At 43.6% G+C, this 27,270-nt stretch overlaps 3 protein-coding genes across 3 annotated transcripts; 2 read left to right on the top strand and 1 right to left on the bottom strand.

The window, feature by feature from the left end:
- Positions 1–258: 258 nt before the first annotated feature.
- LOC119657807 (NADH dehydrogenase [ubiquinone] 1 beta subcomplex subunit 1) lies at positions 259–637 on the top strand. The gene has a single exon (XM_038064904.1). The coding sequence runs from the start codon at positions 405–407 to the stop codon at positions 570–572; it is 168 nt and encodes a 55-aa protein (XP_037920832.1). The 5' UTR covers positions 259–404; the 3' UTR covers positions 573–637.
- On the bottom strand, positions 628–2,772 carry LOC119657806 (serine/threonine-protein kinase Nek2). The gene is made up of 2 exons (XM_038064903.1): positions 2,521–2,772; positions 628–2,466 (listed from the first exon to the last, which is right to left on the bottom strand). The coding sequence occupies exon 2, from the start codon at positions 2,446–2,448 to the stop codon at positions 679–681; it is 1,770 nt and encodes a 589-aa protein (XP_037920831.1). The 5' UTR covers positions 2,449–2,466; positions 2,521–2,772; the 3' UTR covers positions 628–678.
- Positions 2,773–8,064: 5,292 nt separating this feature from the next.
- LOC119657587 (dual specificity mitogen-activated protein kinase kinase 3) lies at positions 8,065–17,870 on the top strand. Its single transcript, XM_038064567.1, has 6 exons — positions 8,065–8,126; positions 8,186–8,576; positions 8,642–8,774; positions 8,837–8,917; positions 17,299–17,420; positions 17,479–17,870. The coding sequence occupies exons 1-6, from the start codon at positions 8,065–8,067 to the stop codon at positions 17,680–17,682; spliced, it is 993 nt and encodes a 330-aa protein (XP_037920495.1). The 3' UTR covers positions 17,683–17,870.
- Positions 17,871–27,270: the final 9,400 nt, after the last annotated feature.

Raw genomic sequence — 27,270 nt, 5'->3', positions numbered from 1 at the left:
CAAACATCTCGATAACTGACTTTTAACCGGGGACAGTAGCTCTAAAGGTAAGGAAAATTCAGCAACAACGCAGGAACCATGCCGACCTAGTTTTATCCTATGAAAACTACTTACTATCCCCCATCAAAGTCCCCAATAACCTCAACCTCAAACCCAACTAACTTGGACTTGACATCTCCATATTTCATCTGTCAAAAACTTACATAATTTCCCTTTCAATCCCCAGTTTTATGGCCCGAAACTCAATCCTCTCTACCATTCGGAAATACTCAGTCGTTGTGTTCTTCCCGACATTTGCGGCCGCGACAATTTACTCCGACTGGTCCCACACGAGACAGTGGAAGCGACAACAAGAATTGCTTAGGCGAAATTCGGAAGAACTCCCGCAGTAAATTAGCAACAAAATGGTTCTAGGACTCACCAAACAATACGCCTGGCTCGCACTGCCCATGCTTGGGTTCACTATCGGCTGGTACCTGGATAACAAAGAAACCCAGAGGATGACCATGTTCCGCGACAAGAGTGCGCTCTACGGGCGTGCATTGAAGGAGGGAGAGGCGCCCTCGTGGTAGGTCTTAATTTAGTGTTGCAGATGTAGGAAGGAAACTGGAGTAAATAAAAGTCTTATTTAACACGATTCTGATCTTATTACTTTGATTGCACGGTGCATTTTAGGATTTACAATTGAAAGTCTCCCGCAGGAGTCCTGCGGACGATGAGGGAACGTCGAGTCGACCCGCGATTCACGCTCTGCTGCCTGCCAGCTTCATTCATCTCTGCCAGGATTTTAAATGCTGCCTTCTTGTTCTCGTTGGTCCACTTGCTCGCAATTGCTTCGGGTTCCACTTCGCTCCTGCTGGTCTGTATGGTCTTTCCCTGCACTTTAGGCGCTCTGTGGCCTCCGAAAAAGGATAATACTGACTTTAGTCGCCGAACTTTATCCGAGTCATCGCTAGTTTTACTAGAAGTGCTTGTTCTGAAGGTTTGTGTGTTCCCCGGGTCGGGCGGGACATTCTCAATGTTGTATTGCACGTATTTCTTGGGGGACTGGAATGTGACCTTTTGCATGGCTTTCGGACGCTTCATTGTGGCCAGATCGAGCTTCGCTACTGTAGGCGGTGTTATCGTGTCATTCGGAGCTAAGCTACTATCAATGTCGTCGTAAGATGGCTTCTTAGAAGGTTTCTTGCTTCGGCGGACACTGCATTTACGCTTCAACAACTCCTCGAGCGATTTTTCTTTCGCAGCAATGCGTTTTGCCCTTTCGTTTAGCTCCTTCTCCCTAGCGTCCAGCTCCGCTTCCTTTTGCTTGATTAAACTCTCTCGCACTCGAATCGCGTGCAGCCTGTCCGCCAACGCTTCGTTGAATATATTTTGAGTGACTGCGCTTGGCTCGATGGTCTTATGATGGACTGTGTCCTGGTCTAGGTGGCTGCCTACAGTTACACTGCTCAAATCGGGGTCAGATGTTGAAAAAAGTTTACGATGGATTGAGCCGAAAAGTGCTGACCGCAATGCCGGAGTTGAGAGACTGTTCAGCTCATTGGGGAGTGCTGTACTGGAAAAGTCCGGTGCAGGACTGAATTTCATCCCCTGTGAAGACAAGTTTACGAACGGAGGGAACGAGATGTCCCCGCTAGGAACATGACCAGCCAGAATTGGATGGCGCAAAACGACGTCTACGCTGGGCCGGGAGTCATTACTCACGTCCAACATGAACGCGATCATATTTTGCAAATCATCTGAGTAGCAATCCGGGATGCGCCTGAAATTCCCTCTGGTAATGTTCTGGGAAAGCTGCTCCATCCACCTTCCACCGAAAGGAGGCTTCAGGGCACACATTTCATAAACCAAACAGCCCAGTGACCAGACATCTGACTTCCTCGAGTACTTTTTGCCTTTCATTATCTCGGGACTCATGTAATACGGCGTCCCAACGAAACTCTCCGCGAATGGTCTTTCTGATCGTAATATTTTGGCCAGTCCGAAGTCACCGACTTTCACATTTCCATTCCCATCTAGGAACACATTTGCCGGCTTGATGTCTCGGTGCAGTACCGACCCCGAAGCGAATTTACTGTGGCACATTTGCAAAGCCCGACAAATTTGATAGAGCACTCGCCAGATGAAGTCCTCCAAGAGGAATACACTGTGGCACTTGCACTGTTCGATGAGTTGCGACAAATCGCCTCCTTCGCAGTATTCCATGACGATGTACACCGTCTGCGTTTCCTTATTAAGAACATAATCCAAGTGTCGCACGATATTCGGATGTTCGAGCTCGAGAAGAAGCTCGAATTCAGCAAGCAATGACTCTTCCCACACAACATAGTCAACCGCCTTCCACGCAAATATCTCGCTTGATTGCTTGTTCCGGACTTTGAAGCAAGTCCCGGAGGATCCGCAGCCTAGCACGGAGAGGACTTCGTAGTCTGATAAGCTCCGCATCGATATAAAATGATCAACCTGAAATGAAACGCAATTAGGGACTAGGATTTCTCAAAACGCAAAGGCACTCACCTATTTGGTTCAGTAAACACATCAAGAGCTCTCCGCATTCTTCGCAGGATTAAGCCGAATTCCAGGAATCGTCCTGTGGAGATTGACAGTTAACCGTCGCCGTAAGAAGCACAACAATCTCTCGAGCAATACCCGCACGCGAACTACCTGCTGCGTTGCGGTGGCGGCGGTTTGTTTTGGTTTCCATTTGAATTTCGCAGGTCCAAATACCCGAAAATATCGAGACTCGAAACTCAGCTGATTGGATGGAAGTGATGCCGCTCGTGTATGACAGCTCTGTAACAAATTTGAAGTGAAAACAGTTTTTGAAGTCAAATACATTAAATCAATAAAGTATTTCGGCATCGCACAAGTTTAGGTACATTTATACTTTCTTTAAGCAACATAGAAAGGACAAATTAGGCGTTGTCACCGCGTTCCGAAAAATGGAAAAAGGAAGAAGAATGACTTTTTAGTCGAAGCTAAACTAAACTAACCAATGCTTGTAGAGTGGGAGGTTTACTGAAAGCGGTAATGAAACGAAAAGCAAGGCACAAATTTGAAGTGCATTTATCAGGCAACGTTCAAAAAGATAACTCTAGATTGGGATTGGTTCTTTTTGCTTTCGAAACAGTATTGTTCCTACTATAGATACAAATGCATGCGCAGATGGAATTATACCTCCCCTAGTGATGAAGAAAATAGATTTCCAAAGTGGACATGTTACATAGTGGCAGCATCCACCAACCTCATCATATTCTAAGGATTCTAAATACTTAAATGAATGGGTTGAAAAGCATGGTTTGCCATCGAAATGATCCATCCTAATAATTTTATGAGGCGAAGGGACGACTGAGAAGCTGACATACCCTTCTATTGTTCGCCATGCGGTACGCGGCTTACTTCAACGCAATCATATTTGCTCCTAATTTCCTCGTCATTTTTATTTTTGGAATTTTTTCCACAACTTTTCTGAAACCGTCTCTAACCTTTTATGGTACGTAACAGCTCTCAATTTTCATACTGATTCGTATTTAGTTCCTTGTGAAAGATTAGAATTAGAATTAATATTAAGGCATGGATATTAATTCTTCAAAAAATACCTCTTCTTAATAAATAATATAATAGGTCCTGGATAGAAAGCTGTCAAAGGCCATATGTACCAAAGCACAAGTTCAGGCTAAGGAACGTCTTGTCCAATTGAAAATGAGGAGGTTAATTAGAAACTATTCACTAGCTCCAGTTAACTATTCAATGTTCAAGTCAAATAGAACAATTAAGTGGAAATTACATGCCTTTAGCTCCAGCTAACTTGTTAAAGTCTTGAAATGTTATTATTCGGGATCACCAAAAATAATGTCCGAAGGCGGGCTGAAGAAAATAGTCTTATGGCTGCGTTTTACATAGAATGGTTTATTCCTGATTCTACTCACGCAACAAAACTGCTTACCATTAATAATTTCCAATTTTACAAAACTCGGTCCCAAATAAACGCACGTGTCAAGTACTATCTCTTTCCTGAATAATCATCGAATAAACTTTGTTGGTATGAAATTGGAACTGAATTACTCTTTGAAGGAATTATTGTTTCAATAATAGATTTGAGATAATCTTCGAATTTTTAACAACCGCATCAATGGACATCGAAGTCGTCGGCAACTGGGATTGGTATGAAGTTGCTGTTGATCAGTTTGTTTCCTAACATGCTCCAGTGAAGAAAAAATCGATATTATAGGCGGAAGAAAGACGACTAGGATAAGATGTCTTTCACACTGTCCATAGGCCGGTACTGTTTTGACTCCCAGTGGTGGATACCTTGTTGGTGCGTGGAAGTTTTTACAAAATCGTTTACAGACGAACTAGCCAGTATGAAAAAGTTCACGGAATCTGCACATTACAGAATGATTACAGTTACGCACGGAATTCTCAGTTGGTGCTTCCTAAACGGACTCATCGCAAATTCTACGACGGCTAGACTAGTTATGCCCACTACGAACGATAAGTTGAGATAGGAAATCCAATTCAATGAGAACAGTTAAATATTTACAATTGTATCTTGATTTAAAATTAACGCGAAAACACCACATTTCAGAACAATATCCGAAGTCTTGCAAACTGCATCAGCGCTATTAAACTGCTATGGGTGAAACCTAAGGACCTTCACCACAACAAGTCTATTAGCCCACTTCTAAGTAACATTGGCGTTTGAAGCAACGACTAATCATAGGTTCATGTGCAGATATCAAGTGGCTTTGATGCCTGGGGATTATTCCTAGTTTTGTTGTTGAAAGACATTTACCGCAATACCGAAAAAGAAAAATGGTTTGCCCACGACTACTAGTTACTTGAAACTAATAGACTAATAGCATCATCATCATCAACGGCGCAACAACCGGTATCCGGTCTAGGCCTGCCTTAATAAGGAACTCCAGACATCCCGGTTTTGCGCCGAGGTCCAGACTAATAGCCTCCAATGTAATTTACAAATGGAACTATCACATCTACTGTCAGCTGAAAAATGTTACAATTGGCGGGATCACCTCCGTTCGAATCTGCTTTGATTGCCCATTAATATTCAGCTGACGCCCGTTGACATTTAAGGTCAATCAACTAATTAATTTAGTTCCAAATGTGGACGTTAAGTCATTCGAACATTGTTAGCTATGAACCGACTTACAAGCTTGCCTGCCGAGAGTTTGGCGCTATAATATCGTGACCAGAACTGTCTTATCTTTAAATATCAAGCCAATCACTATAAACTGAATTATGAAAGAGGAAGCATCAAATATTCAGCCAACATTTAGAAACTTCTTCGCAGAATGAAGAAAACTGATCCTTTTCTTGTTAAAAAATTAATGGAATCCTGAGTCCACATCCACTTAATGTGGGACTGAACTAAATGGAGGAAAACTTTTGCCCCTTTTTTTACCACGGGCAGGGATGAACCCTTCGGTCACGTTGCTCTCAGAGCAGAGGTGAGTCAGAGTCTGGTGCAACAGGATAAAACTGTCAGTCGTCCCCTTTTTTGGAAAAGTTGTGTGCTTAGCCCAAAAAGTTGAGCTCGTGGACTAAAATAGTGGAAGAAAGTTCCTCTCTATTTGGTCCAGTCCAGAATCAAGTCGGTGGCATCCCCCAATATTTATGCAAAAAATTTGGTTCGGCCAAACTTACGGCTGAACAAAAAAAGTTGAGAATTTTTGATTATCTTCATGACGTCATGAAGCTTTGAGTTTCCAACCCTATCTTACCTCCAGAGAAAAATGGACGAAAACCACCACCTTAACCTTCTTTAAAAATTGCGGCTGCCCCCCTCTTAAAAAATTAAAACGTCTCAAAATGGAACTATTTTCATGTTAAATCAGTCGGAGTTTCCCCTCGCCCGTGGGATGCGTGGGGGAGCGAAGGGAGAAAGGGGTAGCCAAGTTGATAATCCTCTTTCCAACAGGCTTATTAATAGCACGAAACTAGCCAATTTTGGAGTTCCATGACTTTTTAGGAGGGCATATGCTGCCCCGAATGTCTAGTGAGGGGGGAAAAAACGTCCACTTCCTCCTGCATACCCTCTATACCCCCCCCCCAAACCCCCTCTTCTTCAATATAAGATTTGCCAATCAAACTTCACCATGATGATGTCAAAACATGCTTACTTTGAGACGCCGTAACATTCTAATAGGCGGTGATCGCCACGAGTTTTCATGAGTTCGGGACAAAAAATCTCCCATTTTATCTCCATTCTTCGTTCCTATATTCCTCTCCCTCATGCAGACCCTTCCCATCTCCTTACCATTCATGTGTAAGGTTCGAACTCAGACTCTACCCTGATACCAAATAACTGTTTTTGAGACACCATAAGTTTTTAAGGAGCTGACCTCCCCGCGGGATGGAGAGAATTATCCTCGTCTTCTTCCCTATAACCCCTATAATACCCCTATAGAGGTGGAGCTGGAAATTCAAACCTTACCGACTTATGTATGTTATAATAGGATATTCTAAATTGAAGAAAGGATCATAAACACTTGGTTATAATTGCGATCTTACGCAGAGTTTTGAAAAAAATCATGATCATTAGTTACGAGCTGAAAGTTTCCAAATAGGATATAGAATGAAGAATCGAAAATTCGACTAAAATGAGATAAATATAACAAAAACTTTGAAAACAAAAAGAACCGAATTTTGAGATATTTGTAGCAGAGAAATTGGTATGTCCGTGGATCAATCAAATATAAACGGGAATTTCATTAGCAAATGTTGTTGGAGGAACGGAAGTATTTGAATTTTTACTACAAATTCCGTCTGGGTCTCTCTGTTCCACTTCCGCACCCACTACCAATGTTATTCCTCTTCAGTGAACATTTGAGCAATGGGTGAGCTAGTAGTCTTTACTCCATGCAGTTAAGGAGCTTTTGGGGAAAGAACCGCGACTCACTGTCGGGGGGAAGTGTAGATTCCATCATCACAGAGCAACTTGGATTCTCAAAGATAACAATACGATGATTTCCTCAATTTCTTTTTCTTGGTAAAAAAACTACAGTTTAGACATTTTCCAGAGATTACTGGTTATGCTGAAGAAAGAGATAGTCAGTCGTATATTCGTCAGTGACGAGATATGGACCCATCTTGATATGCCTAATCAAAACAAGCGAGCAAAGAGTGGGGACTAAAACACAAGAATGCACCAATAAAGGCGAAAATACGTTTGAAATTTAACTCTACTGTGTGCAATTGATCAAGGACCCTCCCTTTAACTTTTTATGACGATTTAATCAAGAAACTGCAAACTATGTAGAAAAAAATGTTCTGCAAATATTTCGTAATCAAAAAATCATTTTAAAACCTCACCCCTCCCCCCAGTTAACCATCAGTTTCCTGATTCTAGCAAACGCTCTATTAAGCCATCGGGTAATACATTAATAACCCCTTTTTATTTCAAACGGATTAAATTTCTCCCGCGCAGTTCCAATCGGATTATTTTCGCGTATCTCTGACAACTAGAGATTTTGCATTCCATACTTCACCACGAACCACTTTTCTGCCACAGTCTGTATGCTTTCGGCAGAACTGCATTGCCCCGAACACACCAGACCCATTTCCCCTTGAATCGCGAGCGAGTGTGCGAGGGCAGACGAGTCGAGAAAAAGCCGAAAACCGAATTAGACGAACGAAATCCCCGCAGATGTCAATTTTGTGAATGAAATACTAACCAGAAAAAAACGATAAACACTAAAAGCAACGACCTCAAGGATTAACCCGGGTTTCACGCGACTACGCGTCCACAAATCGGCAGCCGAGCGAGCTCCCACGAATTGTTCAGGCCAAGTTCCGTGCGGGCACGAGAAAAAAGTTTTTGTGTTTGCTCGTCGGTTTCTGTCAACGAGAGCGCCTCATGGCAAAATGACCATTTAAGTATTTCGCTCCGCCACATTCCTGTGTAGACACGGTCCGGTTCCGTTCTTTCTTCCTGAATAACGTTATTTTGAATTGTCTCCGAACGGAGCCAGCGCTTGAGAAACCCGTCGCGGTCGTGCGTATCCAGTTTTGTGTTTATCGAGTCGCGTGAGAGTCGAGATGGCGAGGAGAAACAATCGCCCCCCAAAGCTGCAAGTGGACGTCCCGGCGCCGCAGCCGGTGTAAGTTTTCAGTAGCAACCCCCGGCGCTCTAACCTCTGACAACTGGTTTTCGTTGCAGTACGCCGCCAAGGAACCTAGACAGCCGCACCACAATCACCATAGGCGAGCAGACGTTCGAGGTGGACGCGGACGGGCTGGAGAAAATCTGCGACTTGGGACGAGGGGCTTATGGCATTGTGGAGAAAATGCGACACGTCCAGAGCGGGACTGTGATGGCCGTGAAAAGGATAACCGCCACGGTTAATACTCAAGAACAGAAACGCCTCCTGATGGACTTGGACATATCAATGCGCTCGAGTGCTTGCCCGTACACAGTCCACTTCTATGGCGCACTCTTCCGCGAAGGAGATGTGTGGATCTGCATGGAAGTCATGGACACGAGCTTGGACAAGTTCTACCCGAAAGTGTTCAAGAACAACAAAACAATGAGTGAAGATGTTTTGGGAAAGGTATGGCGTGCATCCGAACGCAGAATCATTAGTTCTTTCATTACCGTCTGTCCCCCACTCTCTAGATTGCCATTTCCGTAGTCAATGCCCTTCACTATTTGCATGCCGAGCTGAAAGTCATCCACAGAGACGTGAAGCCTTCGAACATATTGATAAACAGGAAGGGTGAGGTGAAGATGTGTGATTTTGGTATTTCAGGTACGTTACCCACTCCTCTGGCGACGCTTCGCAGATTACCATTTGTTCTGTTTTGTCCGCAGGATATTTAGTTGATTCTGTAGCAAAAACTATAGACGCGGGATGCAAGCCGTATATGGCACCAGAACGAATTGACCCCACAGGTAAGTTTTTAACTAGAAACCCTTGCCCTCTTAAGGCTATCTTGGTGCTGACATTGTTTACTTAGTTATCCTTATGCTCGGGGGCATAAGCTATTATATTTGCAATGGATGATGTAGAGGAGTTCTGTGGACAATAATTTAACTCGCTCAACTTTGGGTTTCGGTTAAACGACTCGGAGGGTTTGGAAAATTGCATGTCTAAGTTTCCGATGACAGAAGAAGTGCTTTTTTTGCTCAGCAATGGATGTGGAATTTTTAAAAGACATCAATCGAAACCGCGTACGTGCACGATTCGCTGACCGAAGATCCGCAGCTGCAAACAAAACCACACCCGCGAAACATTTCATCCGCCGAGAGCTGCCGTTAGGTAATGCTTCGCGGGGCCGCTCGCCTCTACCTTTCCGCAATACGAAGGTCTTGTTATAATATATATAAATGCCACCCGTACTCCGACTGTAATATGTAATCCACCAAGAAAGGCACGCTTGGAATCTTGGTCGTCCATATCGCTGAGTATCTTGGCTTGGACAAGTTGGACATACCGGAGACTCATCGTGTGTTAATTTATAGTTTAGTTTAATGGGCGGAGTCGCAGCTTCATGCACTCAGGCATTTGTTAGGCCCATTGTACTATCCCCAGTGATGGCCTATTCAACATCGATCTTCGACAGACTCTCACGAATCTGAGAATATTCTCTAGAGACAGAGCATACACAGACTCTCCGGTGAAGAAAACCTTACCAAGGTATCTTCATCTGATCCATTTCTGTCGCAAATAACATATATCTCCGCCTGGATCCTGGTTGTCAATTTTCCGAGAGATCGAGCCAGTTCCACAATCGGATTTCCCGAGAAGACCCCTGCGCCCGATTCGTCGGTGAAAATGATTAAGTCTTTGAACTCAAAAGACTCATGGCCATCTATCGATCATTCTTCTCTTTTAGTGATTAGGACAGAGTATGTTCTTTTCAAATGCGAATCCAGAAACCTTGCGATTGGCCAGCTTTAGAGCTATGGGATGTTTGTCAAGGAATTTCCGCATGACCGTATGATTGGCCGAATTTCCACACTCCAAGTACCGAGTCTATATGCGTCGTTGGCTACTATTCCAAGTGAACGGGGGGTAGATTTAGGATAGCTTCGAGTGCAGCAGTCGGCGTAGTACTCATTGCAAGGCAACCAAGCCTCTGAATCTACGTTAGCAGCTTCCTACCGTTAGCAAAATTCAGTCTCGCCACCGCACCATGCATGCATATATCAAAATGGGTTTTATTGTAGATGTATACATCCAATGAATCCGTTGTGGTGAAAGTCCCCAGGTCTTACATATCGCAGTCCTGCAGCACCAGAGCAATATGCAGGATTTCAAATATTATTCCTGAATATAGCGCTTCCACCTTAACTTGGAGTCGAAATGTACTCCTGTTTCTACCAGCTTGATTCCCGTAGTGTATAGCTGCCCCACCTTACATTCTTAATGAATACAATTAGTCCAGTCTTCCTGGCGTTTACCCTGAGGCCATTACATGTTACATTCATGCAGTCACATACTGTGCCCCCAACTTGTCGATAATTATTACGACTAGATCGTTTGCAAATGGTTGTGCAACGACATTTGTGTCCTCCACGAGTCATAACAGAGGAGAGAGAACCCCTCCCTGTGGGCAACGCTATGCTTCAATAGACTTCAGTCCGACCAATATACGGATCTTTCTACACTCTAGCATATACAGAATCCCATTGATTAACAGCGCTTCGATTCCATGCTGTCTTGTCGCGTTACAAATCACCGCAAATGAGGCATAATTAAAGGTGCCTTCGATGTTCATGACTCGTATTCTTTATCGGACATCACCTTCTCAATTTATACTCAATATTAAATATATAATAATAATAATTAATACGGAATATATATATAATAATATATATTGTATGGAACGTCGGCGGGGCTCACTAAGGCAGGACATTGCTAGACCGATTCAAATTAGTTCTGGCAATGCCAGCAAATGGATGAAGAATAAAGTGCAGAGGGTTCACAAGAACTATGCCATCTCCAGTGACACGTAGTTGGAAATCTGGACACACTAAAGCAGACACTTTCTGTCATATGCAGTCGGTTATGACAGTATGGCGAAAGTCATTCCAGAGGTGTCCAGAATACAACGTACGCGAGGAACCAGCAGAGTTTTTTCAGATCACTCAACGAATCCCAACAGAGCGTCCAAACAGTGCAGTTTTCAGTGACGGAAGCGAAAGAGTATTGGGGTGGACTGTGGGGATTACCCATGCTGAGCAGGATGCTAAGTGGATCATCGCCAAAGGTACCCGCGATGCCAATACGCTATAAACAGCTCGAAGAACTGGTGCCCAGGTCTCGATCGGGTGCAGAACTTCTCATACAAAAAGTTCACCAATGAGGTCATGAGTCGGCCGGAGTAATTTCCACAATTTTTCACTGCGGGAATTACCTACCTTATCCACAAGACCGATTACTTGCTTACCAATCCTCTACAAATTCATAACGTCCATCATTAGTGGAAGGGTCGATGCGTACCTCGAGACCAACACATTCTGTCCGAGGAGCAGAAGGGCCACCGAGTTAGGTTAAAGGGTTACAAAGAGCAACCCATTATCGACTCGGTAGTTGTAGGACAAGCAACTAGAGGCCAACGAAAACTCTTTAGTGCTATATCGATTATGCCAAGGCTTTCGACAGTGTCCCGCATACCTGGTTGATCGATGTCCTTCATTTGTATCGCATTAATCCGAAACTAATAGTTTTTGGCGACAGTCATGGAAGAGTGGCATACCAATTTATTAGTGCCTTCATCTGAGGCTGCCAATACCTCAGGGTCTATCTATATATGGGGGGGGGGGGCGTCTTTCAGGGGGATTCATTGAGTCCCCTTTGGTTTTGCATGGCGCTGAACCCCCTTTCATGGCTACTGAATGATACGATTTGATTTTGCAATAAAGTGCCTAAGTGCTAAGTGTGTGTCCTTATATGACATCAAGTTGCATGCGGCTGTCTGTAAGGCAGACTGTGGATTGACTCGACTCAACTTGAAGAATCGATCTTTCGATCCTCTGAGTAGGGTGAAATCGAACCAAGAGCGGATCGATGATTCGAAGTCCAAGGCAATGCAAGGTAAATACGTGAATTGTCTTTAGCAGGCAATTGACGAATAGATGGCTGTGCGCTGGAGAGCTCTTTGTTGAGACGGAGAGGTTCATGTCTGCAATTTAGGGCGGCGTGGTCGCGACCCGAGTTTATAAAAAGCTCATCGTGAAAGAACGGGTGGAGAACAACCAATGCAGATTGTGTGGTTCGGCGTTAGAAACGTTGGACCATCTCATTTCTGTTGCACTGTTATGGCACCGGTGCAATACACCACCAGGCACAATGGTGTAGGTAAGGTGATTCATGAAAACCTTGCATACAAGCATGAGCTGATCACGGGAATATGTCTGGTGTACCAATATAAGCCGCAAGCGGTGCTTGATAGTTCTGCTTACAGTATGTATTGCGACCGGCAAGTTCTAACTGATTGCCATATTCCACATAACAATCCTGACGTGCTATTAGGTGACAAGACGGGTCTCCCAGCAACAGCAACGTCGAACGGAAATACGTGGAGAAGAAGGTAAGCCATTGGCTCGGGAAATCAAAGAAATTTGGCGTCTCAAGCGGTTGCAGTTCCCATAATATTGCCAGCTACAGGTATTGTACCTAAATCCCTCACGGCTTCCCTTGGTGTCCTGGGACTCACACAGTCTGGTTTAAACCATACAGAAGTACACCATTCTGCATACGTGCTCGATTGACCATTGACCTACCACCGGCCACCACCACCAGCGCCCCTTTAGTTTTTAAGTAAGTAAAATCGTCCGAGCCTAAATGATTCGTGCTAGTATTAGGTAAAATCCGGCATCTGCCGAGATTGTGACAAGTCGGAAAATAATAATAGAATAATACCATCCACACCCACCAACTTGTATATATGGAACGAGTTAAATGCCCATTTCACCCGCTGTAGTTCGAGTACATCATATATCGATTGTAGAGGCATATAGAGCGGCATGGGCATTACACAGTAACTATTCGCTTGTTAAGCGTGAAATATGTTCGGGATCATTGTTTTAATGAAAGAAAAATGATTGCTCTATTCCAAAGGTCGAAGCTCTTCATAATAAATTAAACCGCAACACATCAATGTGTACTTTTTAGTAAAAAAGTTAGATAGGAACGTACTTAATGCATTCGAATCTTTATTGAAGATGACACATGGAATATCGACGAGTCTGGTAGATTTCTTATTCTTCGATAGTCTAATAAATTTTGCTTCGAACGCTGCCGCAAAATGAGGTGTGATTAACTAATCGTAGTTGGAAGAGTGAGTAGAGAGAAAATTGAGGAGATAACATCTTCCGCTTTTTGAGGAGATTCAGAGTTCTTTGTTAAACCTTCACGAAGTAATTGGGCAGATTCTCAGTTTCCCGCAGAGGAGCGATGTTCTAATGAAGAATGGCCTGTTGGGATAGTTTTCTTATCGCACTAATAATTCGATGAAAGTGCAGCAAACATTGCGTTGAATATTTTGGTGAATTGCCTTGACTTCTCCGCAAACTCTCAAGTGTAAGTCGATAATTGCCGTTGTTACCTAAAGCGTCAACAAAGGTCACAGATGGCTTTGTCAAATAATTGATCGGGTAGTTCTCCCGATTTGTGAGGGCTATCACAGTACATTCAGCGAAAACCAGGGTGGCAGTTTGAAGCTGCGTGTTTAACACATTACCGGGTTTTACAGTTTGAAACTTATTTGCTTCTTATTTTGTTCGAAAGGAGGTATTGGACGTAATTAGCCAGAGATTACTCTTACGATTTTCTAGTTTGGCCTGAGTCGTGATAGGGGCTTAATGCTGAGACAATTTGTAATATTTTCCGCCCGAATATCGTTACCGATTTCTTCAGGAGAATATGTGTGGTCTAAGTCACGCATGATTAATTACGAGTTTTTGTCGGTAGGAAGCGCGTATGTAAGGAATTTAGTCTGATTTCCGACTAGCAGCCTTTTTTTCTTGCTATAGTCGTCCATAGGCGATATCAAAATTTTATTAGTGTTATTGAAGGTAGTAAGTACTGGGTTTTATAGTTGGTGTGTGTCTTCTTTTGTTTAGAGGCAGGGAATCTACTGACGAAACTTCCAACGATATCTTTACTTGTATTTGTTAGTTGAAACCGGATGTAACTAGTTGCTCCTCGTTCATGGCAGGAGACTCCGCTTTTGGGTGACTGGATCATGTTCGCTTGCCATCATGGTAAGAAATGCCATTTGGTCATGCTGGGAGTTGATAAGAGTTGGAAGAATCCTATTTTCGGCTCTGGCCTCTTCATCCTTGAATTAGCTGCTCTGATCGGTTGTGTTGGCATCGAGAACGTCAATAAAACAGTACTGATCGGGTTTGCATCGGCGGATTGAAGGCAAAACACCGCTAGACAGCGTGTAAACGGCAAGCGCGATATCCGTTTGATTGTAGCTAAGAGCCCACATTGCCGAGGTGTACATGTTGAATTCGACACCGACCGACTTTGCTGATTCGGCATGGCAGGCATGTTTAGCCCCATTACATACTATTCTTTTTGACATACCGCCAGATGAATTCCTTTCGAATCATTTCCCTTGTGCATCAGCCACTGAGATGGAATTCGTTGTGTCCCCTGTCAACAGGTTTGCTTCCCTAACTACTTCGGTATGTACGATCAGTTTCTTTGCAAACTCGTGTTTCACAATACGAAGCTTGTCAGAAAATTAACGCCCTGACCGCTATGTGACAAGCGTTTCGTAGTTTCGATATTGATATACGGGGCTGCGCTTCTTATCGGATAATCGCTTCTGTGCTGACGTGGGATATTCGGGTGAGATCTGTTTGAAAAATATGTTGGTGGCTGATAGCCAAAACATCAGCGGTTTCTGGTTGTAGCTTTACGCATCTCCTTATATTCCGTCTATGACTTTTCTTAGATTCACCATTATGATATCGTGGGCTAGACAATCCACTCCGACAACATGTTGTGAACATCGGCAATAAGTTGCGGCCAAGACCAACTTCGCCGCGTGCATGTCAAATGCCATATATGGTTATCAGCAATGCATTTGCTGCATATAATCTTGGCAATGCGATACAGCTGTTCGCGAAATCGCCGACAACTGTGTCGTCAAGGTATCGGATCTTTGATCGGACATTTGGGCGATTTGGGAGTTGACGCCTGCCGGAATCGTTTTCCTGGCATTGGGAATCTTGGAAGTTAAACCTTGCTTCGCATTTGGGTACACCGCCATCAAACCCTCGGTGGAAATACGTAGGTATTGGCCGCTCCGAGGAGCCTAATTAGCGCTGTGGTGCGTCGTTTTGAAGCCGAAAACTGCTAAGACCGTGACTGCTGTTGTGGGAACAGGGAGGCAGAATCTATAATAGCTGGCTCGGATCTTCAGAGCCAGCCCGTAGCATTCTCGAAGTAAAACAGCTCTCCCACCCTGCAGCTAGAAATCTCTCTGGGGTCCCCAAAGAATGGTTTACCCAGTGTCCGTAGTCTGGCTCTAGCTAGAGCTGGGCAATCGCAAAGAAAGTACATGAAAGTTACCCTTCCTTCTCCGTCTGGCACAGGAGCTTTCGTGATCGGGCTATGTTATAAGCGGGCCAAATTCCCCTTGACTTGGCACAACTCGTAAGCATTCGCCATCTAAGGCTCGCGGCTGCTAGGTAGTGTGAGTAAGCTCGGCCCCCGACAGCCGCCAGCGAAACACCGAATGTATTCACCGAAGAGCTGCTAAGAGCAGAGCCTCGCCTGGCCAATCCGTCAGCCCGCTCATTCCCCCCTATGCCCGGGAACCCAGAAGAGGGTGACCTTGAGCATACCGATCAGACGGTTCAGCGCATCTCTGTACTGTCCCATCAGCCTGGAATATGTCTTCGCTGAATACAAAGCCTTGATTGCCGCTTGGTTGTCGGTCAGAATAGCTATTTTACGCTTGGGGCTCGAATCTCGCTCCAGCCATCGACAGACTTCCAATATGGCCAGTACTTCCGCTTGGAATCCACTGGCGAAACCTGGGAAACCATACGACTTGGATACACTGTGTGTATTCGAGAAAACCTCGTGCAGATTCCACAGACCATCTTTGATCCGTCGGTAAAGAATACTGACTCGTAACCTTGCAACACGCCCTCGGTCTTCCACTTTGCCCTGGTTGGAAGTCCACAGCAAACGGGATACCGAATTCTCTCATGGCCGTGTACAGTTTTACCCTGGCTATGCTATCATAGGCGGTTTTAAAGTCGATGAATAGATGGTGCAATTATTGTCCATATTCCAACAGTTTTTCCATCGCTTGCCGCAGAGAGAAAATCTGATCTGTTGCTGATTTGCCTGGAGTGAAGCCCCTTTGGTATGGGCCAATGATGTGCAATGTCGGCAACTTGAAATACAGCTAACTTTATAGCAAGCTGTGTACTCGAATTATGTACTATCAACGACGAAGCGGTGGAAGTTGCAGAAATTCCATAATGGTACCTTTAAGAAGCCTTTCGTGGATAGCATTCAATTGCTCATAGAAATTCTCCCCCTCTAAATCGGAAGTCTCTGTTGTTGCGTATCATTTTACTATTGAAATGTTCCTCATTCTGGAGCGGAATCTTGCAATCAGTATATTCTCCGAAATCGGCACCCAAGTAAAGAGAACGCGCCTTGCAGTTGTAAGCGTAAATCCGAGACGGGATTAACATCTCCATCAGGCTTTTTGAACCGTAATAGCACCTACCTAGTATTGAAAATCACAACCAATGAAAGCTATGACGATGAAATCCGCGCACGGTTATTGGCTGCAAACAGAGCCGATTTCAGCTTACAAAAACTATTTCGCTCGAAACGTCTCACCATAGGGTCCAAGCTCTGACTGTACGAGATTATGATCTTGCCAGTCTTTATGTATTCCTCGGAGGCTTGGGTTCTTAGCAAGATAAATTGCGAATGGATGAGGATGATCCATCCCGGAACGTTTATAAAGGTAATATCTATGGTAGAAAAAGAAGACGAGGCAGCCCCTGCCTAAGATGGAGCGATGGCGTAAGTCAGGACGCCAGACAGCTTTTAGGGGTATCCAATTGGTGCACCTCGGCGCAAAACCGAGACGTCTAGAGCTTATTACTAAGGCCTGCACCGGATACCGGTTGTTTCGCCATTTATTAAGATGAATAGCACAATGGGAGAGAGGAATGTCACTCAATTTTAATCGATAATTTGTAATTGAATCTTCTTTTGAAACCCATGTATGTCCATTTATAAATCATCAAAAATGTATTAATTTTTATTACTTCAATAGGGAATCCAGGTCAATACGACATCCGATCAGATGTATGGTCATTAGGCATTAGTATGATAGAAATGGCCACTGGCAAATTTCCCTATAGTACGTGGGGAACCCCATTTGAACAACTGAAACAGGTAATATGCGCACAGAGAGTTGAAGATTGCTCTTTTAAATAGCACTTGTTCCTTGCAGGTTGTCAAAGACGATCCACCACGCTTAGAACCAGGTAAATTTTCCAAAGATTTTGAAGATTTCATTGCTAGTTGTCTGCAGAAAAAATACACTGATCGCCCGAATTACGAGAAGCTATTAGCACACGAATTCATAACAGAACACATACGACGAAATACCGACATTACATCGTTCGTGGAAGAAATTCTCAATCTTCCCGACTAGTGTAAGAAGAAAAATATAATTCACATGAACTGGTTATGCCAAAAATTGAAATGCATTTGCCTATGAGAAATATTTTCTCCCTGTTCACGTTCGTTTCGTAAATCAACCAGTCGTCATAGATTGCATTGTGAATTATACGCGTAGATTGAAATAGAAACTGCAAAACCGATTGTCTGCCATCTGTGAAATATTATAAACAAAAAAACTAAGATAAAAGTGGAAAGCAAAAGTACTAAAACAATAATAGCAGATAAACGATGAATTGAGCGCCTAAACGGAAATTGATGAAATCTGTAAAAATGGAAAGAAGTCCTTCCTGTTAATATGATAAGAAGACAGTTAGATTTTTTAGTATTTAGTATTAAACGATGAAAATAATGAAGAATTATAAAACCTTGAAATGCAAAGCATATACGTTAAAAATGTGTAACAAAAAGTACTGTAAATAACCGCAATTCTGTAAAAGGAAATAAAATAATAATGAATGCGAATATTTAAACAAACATAAATTGGTTTTACAATGTCCGATCAATCTAGAAGGTTGGGGTAGAATCATTACAAGAATCTGTATTCGTCTCCGTTGAAGAGTTTGATTTTTATCCTGATGAAATCGTCACAACACACTGCAGAACAAGACAATGGCTGAAGACATGCTCCGCAAGATCACCTTCACGATGGCTTTGGAGGTTCAAACTGACCCTCTTCCCAATTGAGATCCGTCGGATAACGATTTCGATCAGATAATAAATTCAATGACCATTTTCTTAGCGAAAAAAAAATTGAAACCTTAGAAGATTCTTGTGCACGTGCTTGACAGTAAGTAGTAGCCTTGACCCTATGGCGATACGTTTTAAGTGAAAGTGTATGCTGAAATAACCTCCGTTGGCTGCCAACAATCTTTTGTTATCGATCCTAGATAGAAGAGATTTTCAATGTTTTACAATCTCCTATTTCGTATTCTATTCAATTGGCCAGTGCTATTAGGTGTTGTTTTGTCTTCATTAATGTGCAATCAAAGATCTCGCGTTGCCTGCTGCCTGATAAAAGCAGGTTGTACATTACGATCAAAAGTTCCGTCCCCACGTACTCGAGGAGGACGATCAGACCCGAGTCTGCAAGGGACTCATCTGAAGTGGGTTCGGCCACGAAGCTTCACCGGAGGTTATCTGGTACCATGGGAACCGGGACGGCCCTCTGATAGCATATGCTCCAGGAGAATTCTTGGAGGATGTGTTCTCGGCCCGGTTATTTGCGGCTGGCCCCTACTAGTGGGAGTTTCATGGTGGTTGTGGTTATGCCTACATCGCGGGCAGAGCTCCTCGGAGCTCAAGCGTGGAGTTGCGCTGTACAACTCGGGTGGTACTCTGAGGTGGCGGGGAGGAAGATAGGGCGGCAACCCTGTCGGCTGAACCAAAACCAAGTGGCCCAGGAGAACCTCCACGTGGTGGCACCGGGAAACGCTGTATCGCATTGGCTTGCCGGCCGTGATGTAGTAGGCGAATGCTCCGAGGCCTAGCAAGGGCGATCAGACCCGAGTCTGCACCGGGACTCATCTGAAGTGGCTTCGGTCACGAAACCTTACCAGGGGTATACTGGTACCATGGGAACCGAGGTAGCCCCTGGACTCTTATACTTCAAGAGAATTCCTGTCGTATCTGAGTACAGCTCGGTTGGTTGCGGTTGGCCCCCTTGTGGGAGTTTCATGGGGGCTGTGGTTGTGCTCAAGCGAGAAGAGACCTTCGGGCCTTGACGTGGTGTTGCGTATCAACACGGGTGCCGTATTCCATAGTTCGGTAGAGATTTAGGTGATGCTCGCATCCACCAGTATGAATGCCAAGCCATGCACTTGACATAGACTGGTACCGTTCTGCTTGGCTAACGGGGCTCTGATTGTGGTCACAAAATCAATCCGTGCCTGAAGAGGGCCGTAGGATTAAGTCTCAAGACAGGTACCTACGTTAAACACCGAGGACTTCACTGTACAACTCGGGTGCCGTACCCCTTAGTTGCGGCAGAGGTGTTAGATAGGCCTCGCGTCCACTGGTATGAATGCTGAGCCTGCACTCAGTATAAACCAGGACCGCTGTGCTTGCATGGCGGGGCTCTGATTGTGGTCCCAAAATCAATCCGTGTCAGAAGAGGATCGTGGGATTATGCCTACACGGCAGGTACTCACGTTAAACCTTCTTTCATTACGATCAAAAAGAATGCATGATAAAGCTTCACTTTGTCCAAGATCGCTGGTGATGGTAACAGGTCTCGATTGTGAAATTGCTCCTTTTATTTGACCTCGCACTTTGACGAGGAAGAGTTTAGTCATTTTTAATAATTTTATCGAGATACTAAATTCTCCCATGGTCGTGTAAAGTTTTATCCTGGCTCTATTATCATAGACGACAAAGGTAAAGATTCTACAACCCAATATTTAGAGCCTATAATTAATAACAAGAGTATTTTCTTTCGCCAAGTCAAATTTCAACCGGACCCGGTAATCTTTGGACTGCTCTTTTCCTTGGACAATAGACAGTATAAAAACCATATGCCGTGGTGACTCTGTCAACTCTTCCAAAAGGCCATTCTGTGGAGATCTTAGTTTGCAATTCGGATTTCATATTTCTGAACAATGGAAAGGTTAGGCTCAACTGGAGGAGCTCTTTGAAAATTATTGTGCTTGACGAAGGAATGGATCCACCACCGTGCATCAATCATTTCCTGCTCCACATTTTTTTGTCTAAAATCGAGCATATCATGGGAGTTTCCTTTCATTAACTGGTGTCCAAAGTATTGACTCGTGCCTCCTCAAAGGCATAGTAACGCACGAAGAGGTACCTATGGGTACCTCAGTCCTAATGCGCAGGTTGATAGCGTACAGGAAGTTAATTATTGAAGACGATCTCAGCACTATAAACAATGAGCTGCCACAAGGTTACGTTTTAACCCTTGTTCTGCTTAACCTGTATACCACTGCGCTTTAGTATTTTCAAGCAGCAATTAATACGGCTAACAGTTTCGTACCGTAGGGAATTTATCATCCTATTAAGGATAATGTTCTATCTGCCCTCAAAGATGCCATGTAAGGGAGGTAATAAATATTGCGGATTTGCGGCTGTTCCTCTAAATTATCTGGTCAGCTTGATTTATGATGAGATAAGAAATACAGATTTAGAATACTGTTGTATCCTTTGCCGCTCTACCTGCAGTTGAAATGAATTCAACCACGAGATAGCAAAACAATGCTTACCGCCATGGCAGAACAACTATCCTATCCCTAGCCGTATTTCATGTCTAGAGAATCATCCAGGTTCAAAAGGAATCGTATTATGAATGCACGTATTTCGTCGTGCCTTCATTAATGTACAACCCAGGATCTCGCGCCAATCACTGTACGTCCCAAGCTGTTCCTCGCATTATGCCAATATCATCAGCTTAGGTCAGTACTTAATTGACTTGAAGAAGATATTGCCCTTCGCATTTGCATCAACATAACGAATTACTTTTTGCTAGACCAAGTTAGAACCTCTTAGATTGTTGTTGATGATGAAAGTTCTCTTAATTTTGCTGCTTTGAACTAGTTTCGCACATTTATCAGAGTCAACCTAGTCAGTCCTATTAATCTTGTTGGAATACCTAATTGTCCCATGGCCGCGTACTGTTTTATTCCTGAATATGCTGTCATAGACGGCTTTGGAATCAATAAAAAGATGGGACAGCTGATGGCCATATTCCAGCAGTTTTTCCATTGACTGCCACAGAAAGAAAATCTGATTTGCTTAGGCCGTGCAGAGAATTGCCATTGCGGGCTCTCAATAAACCTGCGGGACCTCACTCACTCTCGTCAGGGGAGTCTATCACCGATTTGTCTGAAGTATAACCTCATTGGTATGGTTCGACAATATTCTGGGTGCATGATCCTATCCAGCCCGAGAATATCTTATATATAATGCTCAGAAACGTAATACCGTTGTAATTGCTGCACTGAGTGACATCTTTGTATAGGACAGATAATGCTCCACTGCTAACCATCAGATATTGATTCCCTACCATAAACCTTGGTCATAAGTCAATGAACTCCTCGGTTGATAACCTCCATATTTAACCAATATGACGCTATTGGTCCCTGGTGACTTGTAATTTTCAAGCGTTTCTTCTATGGTTTAGGTGGCAGCGTCGTCTTCAGTTGGCGAGGCCCCTTTCACTGATTACTGAGCAATTCATCAAAGTACTCAACCCATCGCTTTAATATATCCATAGGATTGGAAATCAGATTTCTCTTTTTGTTTTAGTAGGGTGCATATCAATAAAAGAGCATACTCGTATGTCGCTTCATCTTGATGAATTGTTGGCAAAACTTCCGACCCTGGTGATGGTGGTCTCTGTAATTGTCAAGTTCATAGACTTAATTCTTACAGGCATCCTTTTTGTCTGTGAAGTCATTTCTTCGTTCTAGTAGTTTTCCTCAATTACTAAATACTAAATATACATGCACCACATGGAAATCTATTCTTTTCCGGAGAAAACAGTTTCACTTCTGACTTTTTCAAATAGCAATTAATTTGGAAATATTAGCGGAAAAACTTATGAGGAGTGCGAATTGTATGCCTGGCAGCTGACGTTTTTTAAAGGAATAAGATCATTGTAAGTCTACCGAACTCCTACCATCATCTGGTGGCAGAATAGGAGAAATATGGTTAAGTATGCAAGGGAAAATCACGGAAGCAAATGGGATTATTACGATTATTTGCACCGAATAAAAGAGCTTACAGGCATAACATCTGAATCTTCTTATGCTTCGTTTAAGGATTGTATTCTAGCATGTACTAGATAAGTAAATTAGTAAATAGTAAATTCAGGCACTAACTTCATTTGTTTCCACAAATTTAGCCCTTTAACGAATATAAAATTCCATAATTCTGTAATTACTTGAAGTTCTACTGCAGAGTCGGCGTAAGACGTGATACATCCTCATCATCAACAAAGTTAAAACCAATATCCGGTTTAGGCTCGCCTTGGTAAGGAACTCCAAACATCCCAGTTTTGCGCCGAGGTCTACAAATTCGATATCCCTAAAAGCTATCTGTCGTCATGGTCTACGCCATTGCTCCATCTGAGGCAGGGTTGTCTTATCTTTTTCTGCCATAAATATTGCCGTTATAACAACAACAAATATTAGGCAACCAAATAATGGGAGGGTCACTTAATTCGTATGGTTAAGGATAATCCAGCTCGGAAAGTGTATAAGGACAATATCTATGGTAGAAAAAAAGACGTGGTAGACTTTGCCTAAGATGGAGCAATTTCGTAGACCAAGACGCTAGACAACGCTAGAATTGGTGGACTTCGGCCCAAAGCCAGGATGTCTGGAGTTCCTTACTAAATCAGCCCTAGACCGGATATCGGTTGTTATGCCGTTGATTATGATAAAATGTGGTAAGTAGTGAACGTGAAGTATTGACAAAATGGAAATTATTATCAAACATTCCGACGATATTTCGACCTTTTAACTGTGGTCGCTAAAATATTAATATATACATTCTGCAGTGGTTTGGGGGAATACATAGGCAACAGTTGGAATTGCATTGGTTCTATGACGCATCGGAATCAGCATATGCACCAGTCATTTGTTTTAGAACTATTGAACATAACAAATCATTACATCTCTCTTATGTGCAAAAACTAAAATGGCCCCTACGAAGCGGTTCTGCTCGCGGAGATTATGCTGATGGACATCAACGAGGGTGCGGTGTGATTTTGGTGTCATTCACTATTGTTTTAGCTTGGTTGGGAAAGAACGCGGTGACCCTGAGCGCTATATTGTAAACGGGGTGATGAAGATTTTGCAATGTCAGCCGAGCCGGACGGGACTGCCAGTACGTTAGCATTGAGAAAAATCATTCAGATTGTGCGTCTGGAGATATGAGCCCATAGGAAATCATTGGGTAAACGCTAGGGTGGAAAAGTCCTAGTTGATCACCAAAGTCCCAAACTACACTAATAATAAAAGGAGCATTAACTGTTGTGAGGACAGATTTCTCCACTCAATACTCTAAAAGGATGACTGCGTTCTGTACACACTTTAAGACGAGGTTTAAAAACACGATAGCAGCTGAAAAGTACGAACAGACGCGTGAATCATTCGGGATATATAACAGAACGAATTTGCCTAGGAGATTGTAGGCTTGGGAAACCGAAAGTCCCTCAATATGAAACTACGCAGTCTTAATGGACCATAACGTGGGTGGTAGGCTTCGCAACACAAACGTAGACGAAAATTTTAAACACTACCATACTATCACTGAAGCGACACCATGTAATAATATATAATTACCTTACAAGAAAAGTTTTAACGTACAATAAACATCGTCAGAAATATCTAACGATGGGTTATTGAATAGCAATGACTTTCGCTGCTCCAAGAGCAGGGGTGAGGCAGCGTCTGATGAGTTGCCTCTGCCCTGGACAAAACCGCCAGTTAACTTTTTTGAACTTGAGTGTTTAACCGAAATAGAGGAATCCGTGGACAACAAGAGAGGAAGTAAGTTGATTCCCAAGTGCTCCGGTCTCCCATTAAGTGGATCCGGACTCCCTGTATCCTCAACAGTGACCATAATGTTGCTCGACATAAGATTCACTGATATCTGATGTGCTTAAAGAATAAACATTTTTGAAACCCAGTCAATGATGTGTGATTTATTAGCAGTTCGGCAAGTCTCGCCTTTTTGTATTACGGAGTAGAAAGAAAGAAACACAATATAACTGGGAATATGGAGGGCTACGTATGCTTTATGCCTGCATGGTCACCAATGTCTTGCATTTGAAGCTCGTCATTGATATAACATCGGGCCGCTCAATCGATCGGAAGGCAGTGATGATACTGAAGCCTTGACAACAACTCACTTGTTGACGAACTTTTCGTTGCTTATTTTACAGCAGATAATAATAATAATAATCGTTGGCGCAACAATCTATATTGGATCAGGGCCTTGAAGTGTGTTAGAGCACTTCATTCAAGACCGTAACGGTACACCACAGTACACTGTGGGAGGCAATGTGGTCAGCATTGCGCTCGCCCGAGATTATTACCCTGATTTGACTCAAGTACTCATTCATAGTTGAGTCGAGTCCAACGTCAAATGACGAAACAAATTCCACTACCACCAGTGAGATATGAACCGCGGCCTTCCGTACGGCAGCCTAGTGCTCTAAGCACTTGAGCCATCCGGACACATTTTACAACAGATGACAGCAATTAATACAAAAGCACATTTTTTTTCGGAAAAGTTGGACTACGAAATATTTGCATTATCTCTAGAAAGTAGTGAATTGGACAGAGGTCAAGCCCAGCATGAAGGGTGGCCAATTGGTTTTAATATGTACCAGGTAAAGGAACCCCCAACTAAATGGGCATTAGCTAGGATTACAACAGTCCAGCCTAACCTCAGTAGTCGTCAGCGAGCCTTAACGGGTCGGTTACAATACAGGGAGTGACGTTCTGGAGACCTTGAGCAAGTAGTTCTGGCCGCCTAGTTGAGATAATACCTCTGTCCCAGGTAGCAGCCTCGAGGAAGTTTCTCGGTGAAGAACGGATTGCTAATGACCGATACACGGAGATTTTTCGTGAAGGGAATGACAATGGTGATAACAGATTATTCTTCATATAAACAAATCGGAAACCAGAGGCTCAACCTTCTCACCCCCTAGTTGGTATTACACTTTATGACAACTCTTTGCCGTCGTCGATGGGATGATGTGAGCCTAGCTTTACCAAGATAGGTTGTGGCGTGTATCAGGAGCCAGCCCACCTGCGACGGAGGCGACAACCCAGACAGTACCACGTAGTGCTGTCTTTGCGGAAAGAGACATAATGCAAACTGCTGAAATCGACCAGACGGTTTCGAATATAAGCCGGGTTATAGCGCTGTCGACTACTCTCTCTTCTACTCTGGCGAAAGCTGAAGAGGAAAGCCTTATCGCGACAGTTGAGAAGCGCATGCGGTCTGCGACGTTCCTCCAGAAAAACGTCAGTAAAGGCATGAAACCGGACTGATGGAGCTCCTGAACAGAATTTCGTAATACAGGCGGAAATGAAGGAAGATGCCAAAAAATCAGAAAACACTGCGCGCGCCAAACGAATCGCAGACAGCCCGTTGCAGAGTTAACTAGGGAAAAACGAGAAGAGGAAGGGCATCTGAAGGAGATTTCACTCAGGTACTCTCCAGGGCTCAAAAGAAGAAGGCCAAGAGGCAGCAACAAGCCGCATCATCAGAAAAACTTCTGCTTAAAATTAAGGCGGACACGAAAGGGAGCACCAATAGAAAAGGTGGGGAGATGAAGCAAGACCAGACCGCCTGTTCTGATTATTAAGCCGACGTAAGGCAATATCTTTGCAGAAGTTCTCTGCGAAACCCGTTATAGGATCAAATCTGAAGATAGCGAAAGGGAAGTATTTTCCATTCATGATACGAAAGGTGGTGGAGTCCTAGTCGGATTAGGCGCCAAGACAACATATAAAGGTACGCTCTGTGAGGAGTCAAGAGGCTATTGGGATAGAAAGGTTTTGTTTCTAGCCTGGAACTTACGTAGTTTCTGCAAATCCGGATTGCAACCGATCACGAGTTGCTAGCGCAGTTCACTGCGGAGACCACAGTTGATTTAGTGCTGATCAGTGAACAGTATCGAAACAAGGACCCAGCTTCATTGCACCCCGACATGTCAGGTACCGCGGCTTCGAAATGGCACCCACCTGAGGGTTATTGCCTAAGGTCGAGGGGACGGCTTTGTATGGATTCGGCGTTTAGGGGTAACGTTTTTCAGTGTCTAACACCGAATGAGGCGTTGCCGGACTTTCGACGCAGGGTTGTTGCTCTGAAGGACGCTATCTTGGCACAGAGGGGCGGATTCTGGTCGGGGGACTTCACTTGGACACTTAAATGGAGCATGCTTCACGAACGCTTGCCTGAAAGAGGGCATTTTCCTTCTCATTGGAAGGTGGTGAGGCTTGCGCTGATCAGCAAAGGGAATGGTGATCTTAAGCTGTATGCTTGATTCTGCGGGAAAGTGTTCGAAAAGCTCATCAGAAGTAAATATCTTTCGAATTTATATATACATACTTTTTTCTCTACACCTGCAACACCCTTTAATTCCTTAATTGGATATTAAGTTCAACTTCACCATACATACGTTCAACATGATAATATCATTAAGGTGCTAATATTCGCTATCCAAGCGAATACGACCATTTCGGTGCAAACAAATCCGCATTCGCACCTAGAAATACACGTATTCACCCAACAGAATTCGTATCGTATTCTCTTTCGGACGTGAAAATACAGCCTTTCGTATTCACTTGTGTAAATACCCAAATATTCACTTTTTTGAATACGAATATACTCGCTTTCGTTTTTACGAATGCAAATATGCCTAACACTCTTGGCAAAGAGGTACGAGCATATGTTAGCCGTCTCGCGTGAGTACAGAGACGGGGAGATTTGTGGGTGGCGTCTGCGTCCCGAACTGTTTCTGAAGGAGCATGGTGAGACTTTTTTTTACCCAGCTCCAAGTGGGTATGGAAGTTTTCCTTGAATCAACAGT

Source organism: Hermetia illucens, chromosome 5 (genome assembly GCF_905115235.1).
Source record: "Hermetia illucens chromosome 5, iHerIll2.2.curated.20191125, whole genome shotgun sequence".
NCBI classification, from domain to species: Eukaryota; Metazoa; Arthropoda; class Insecta; order Diptera; family Stratiomyidae; genus Hermetia; species Hermetia illucens.
This window is presented reverse-complemented; position numbering and strand designations above follow the sequence as displayed.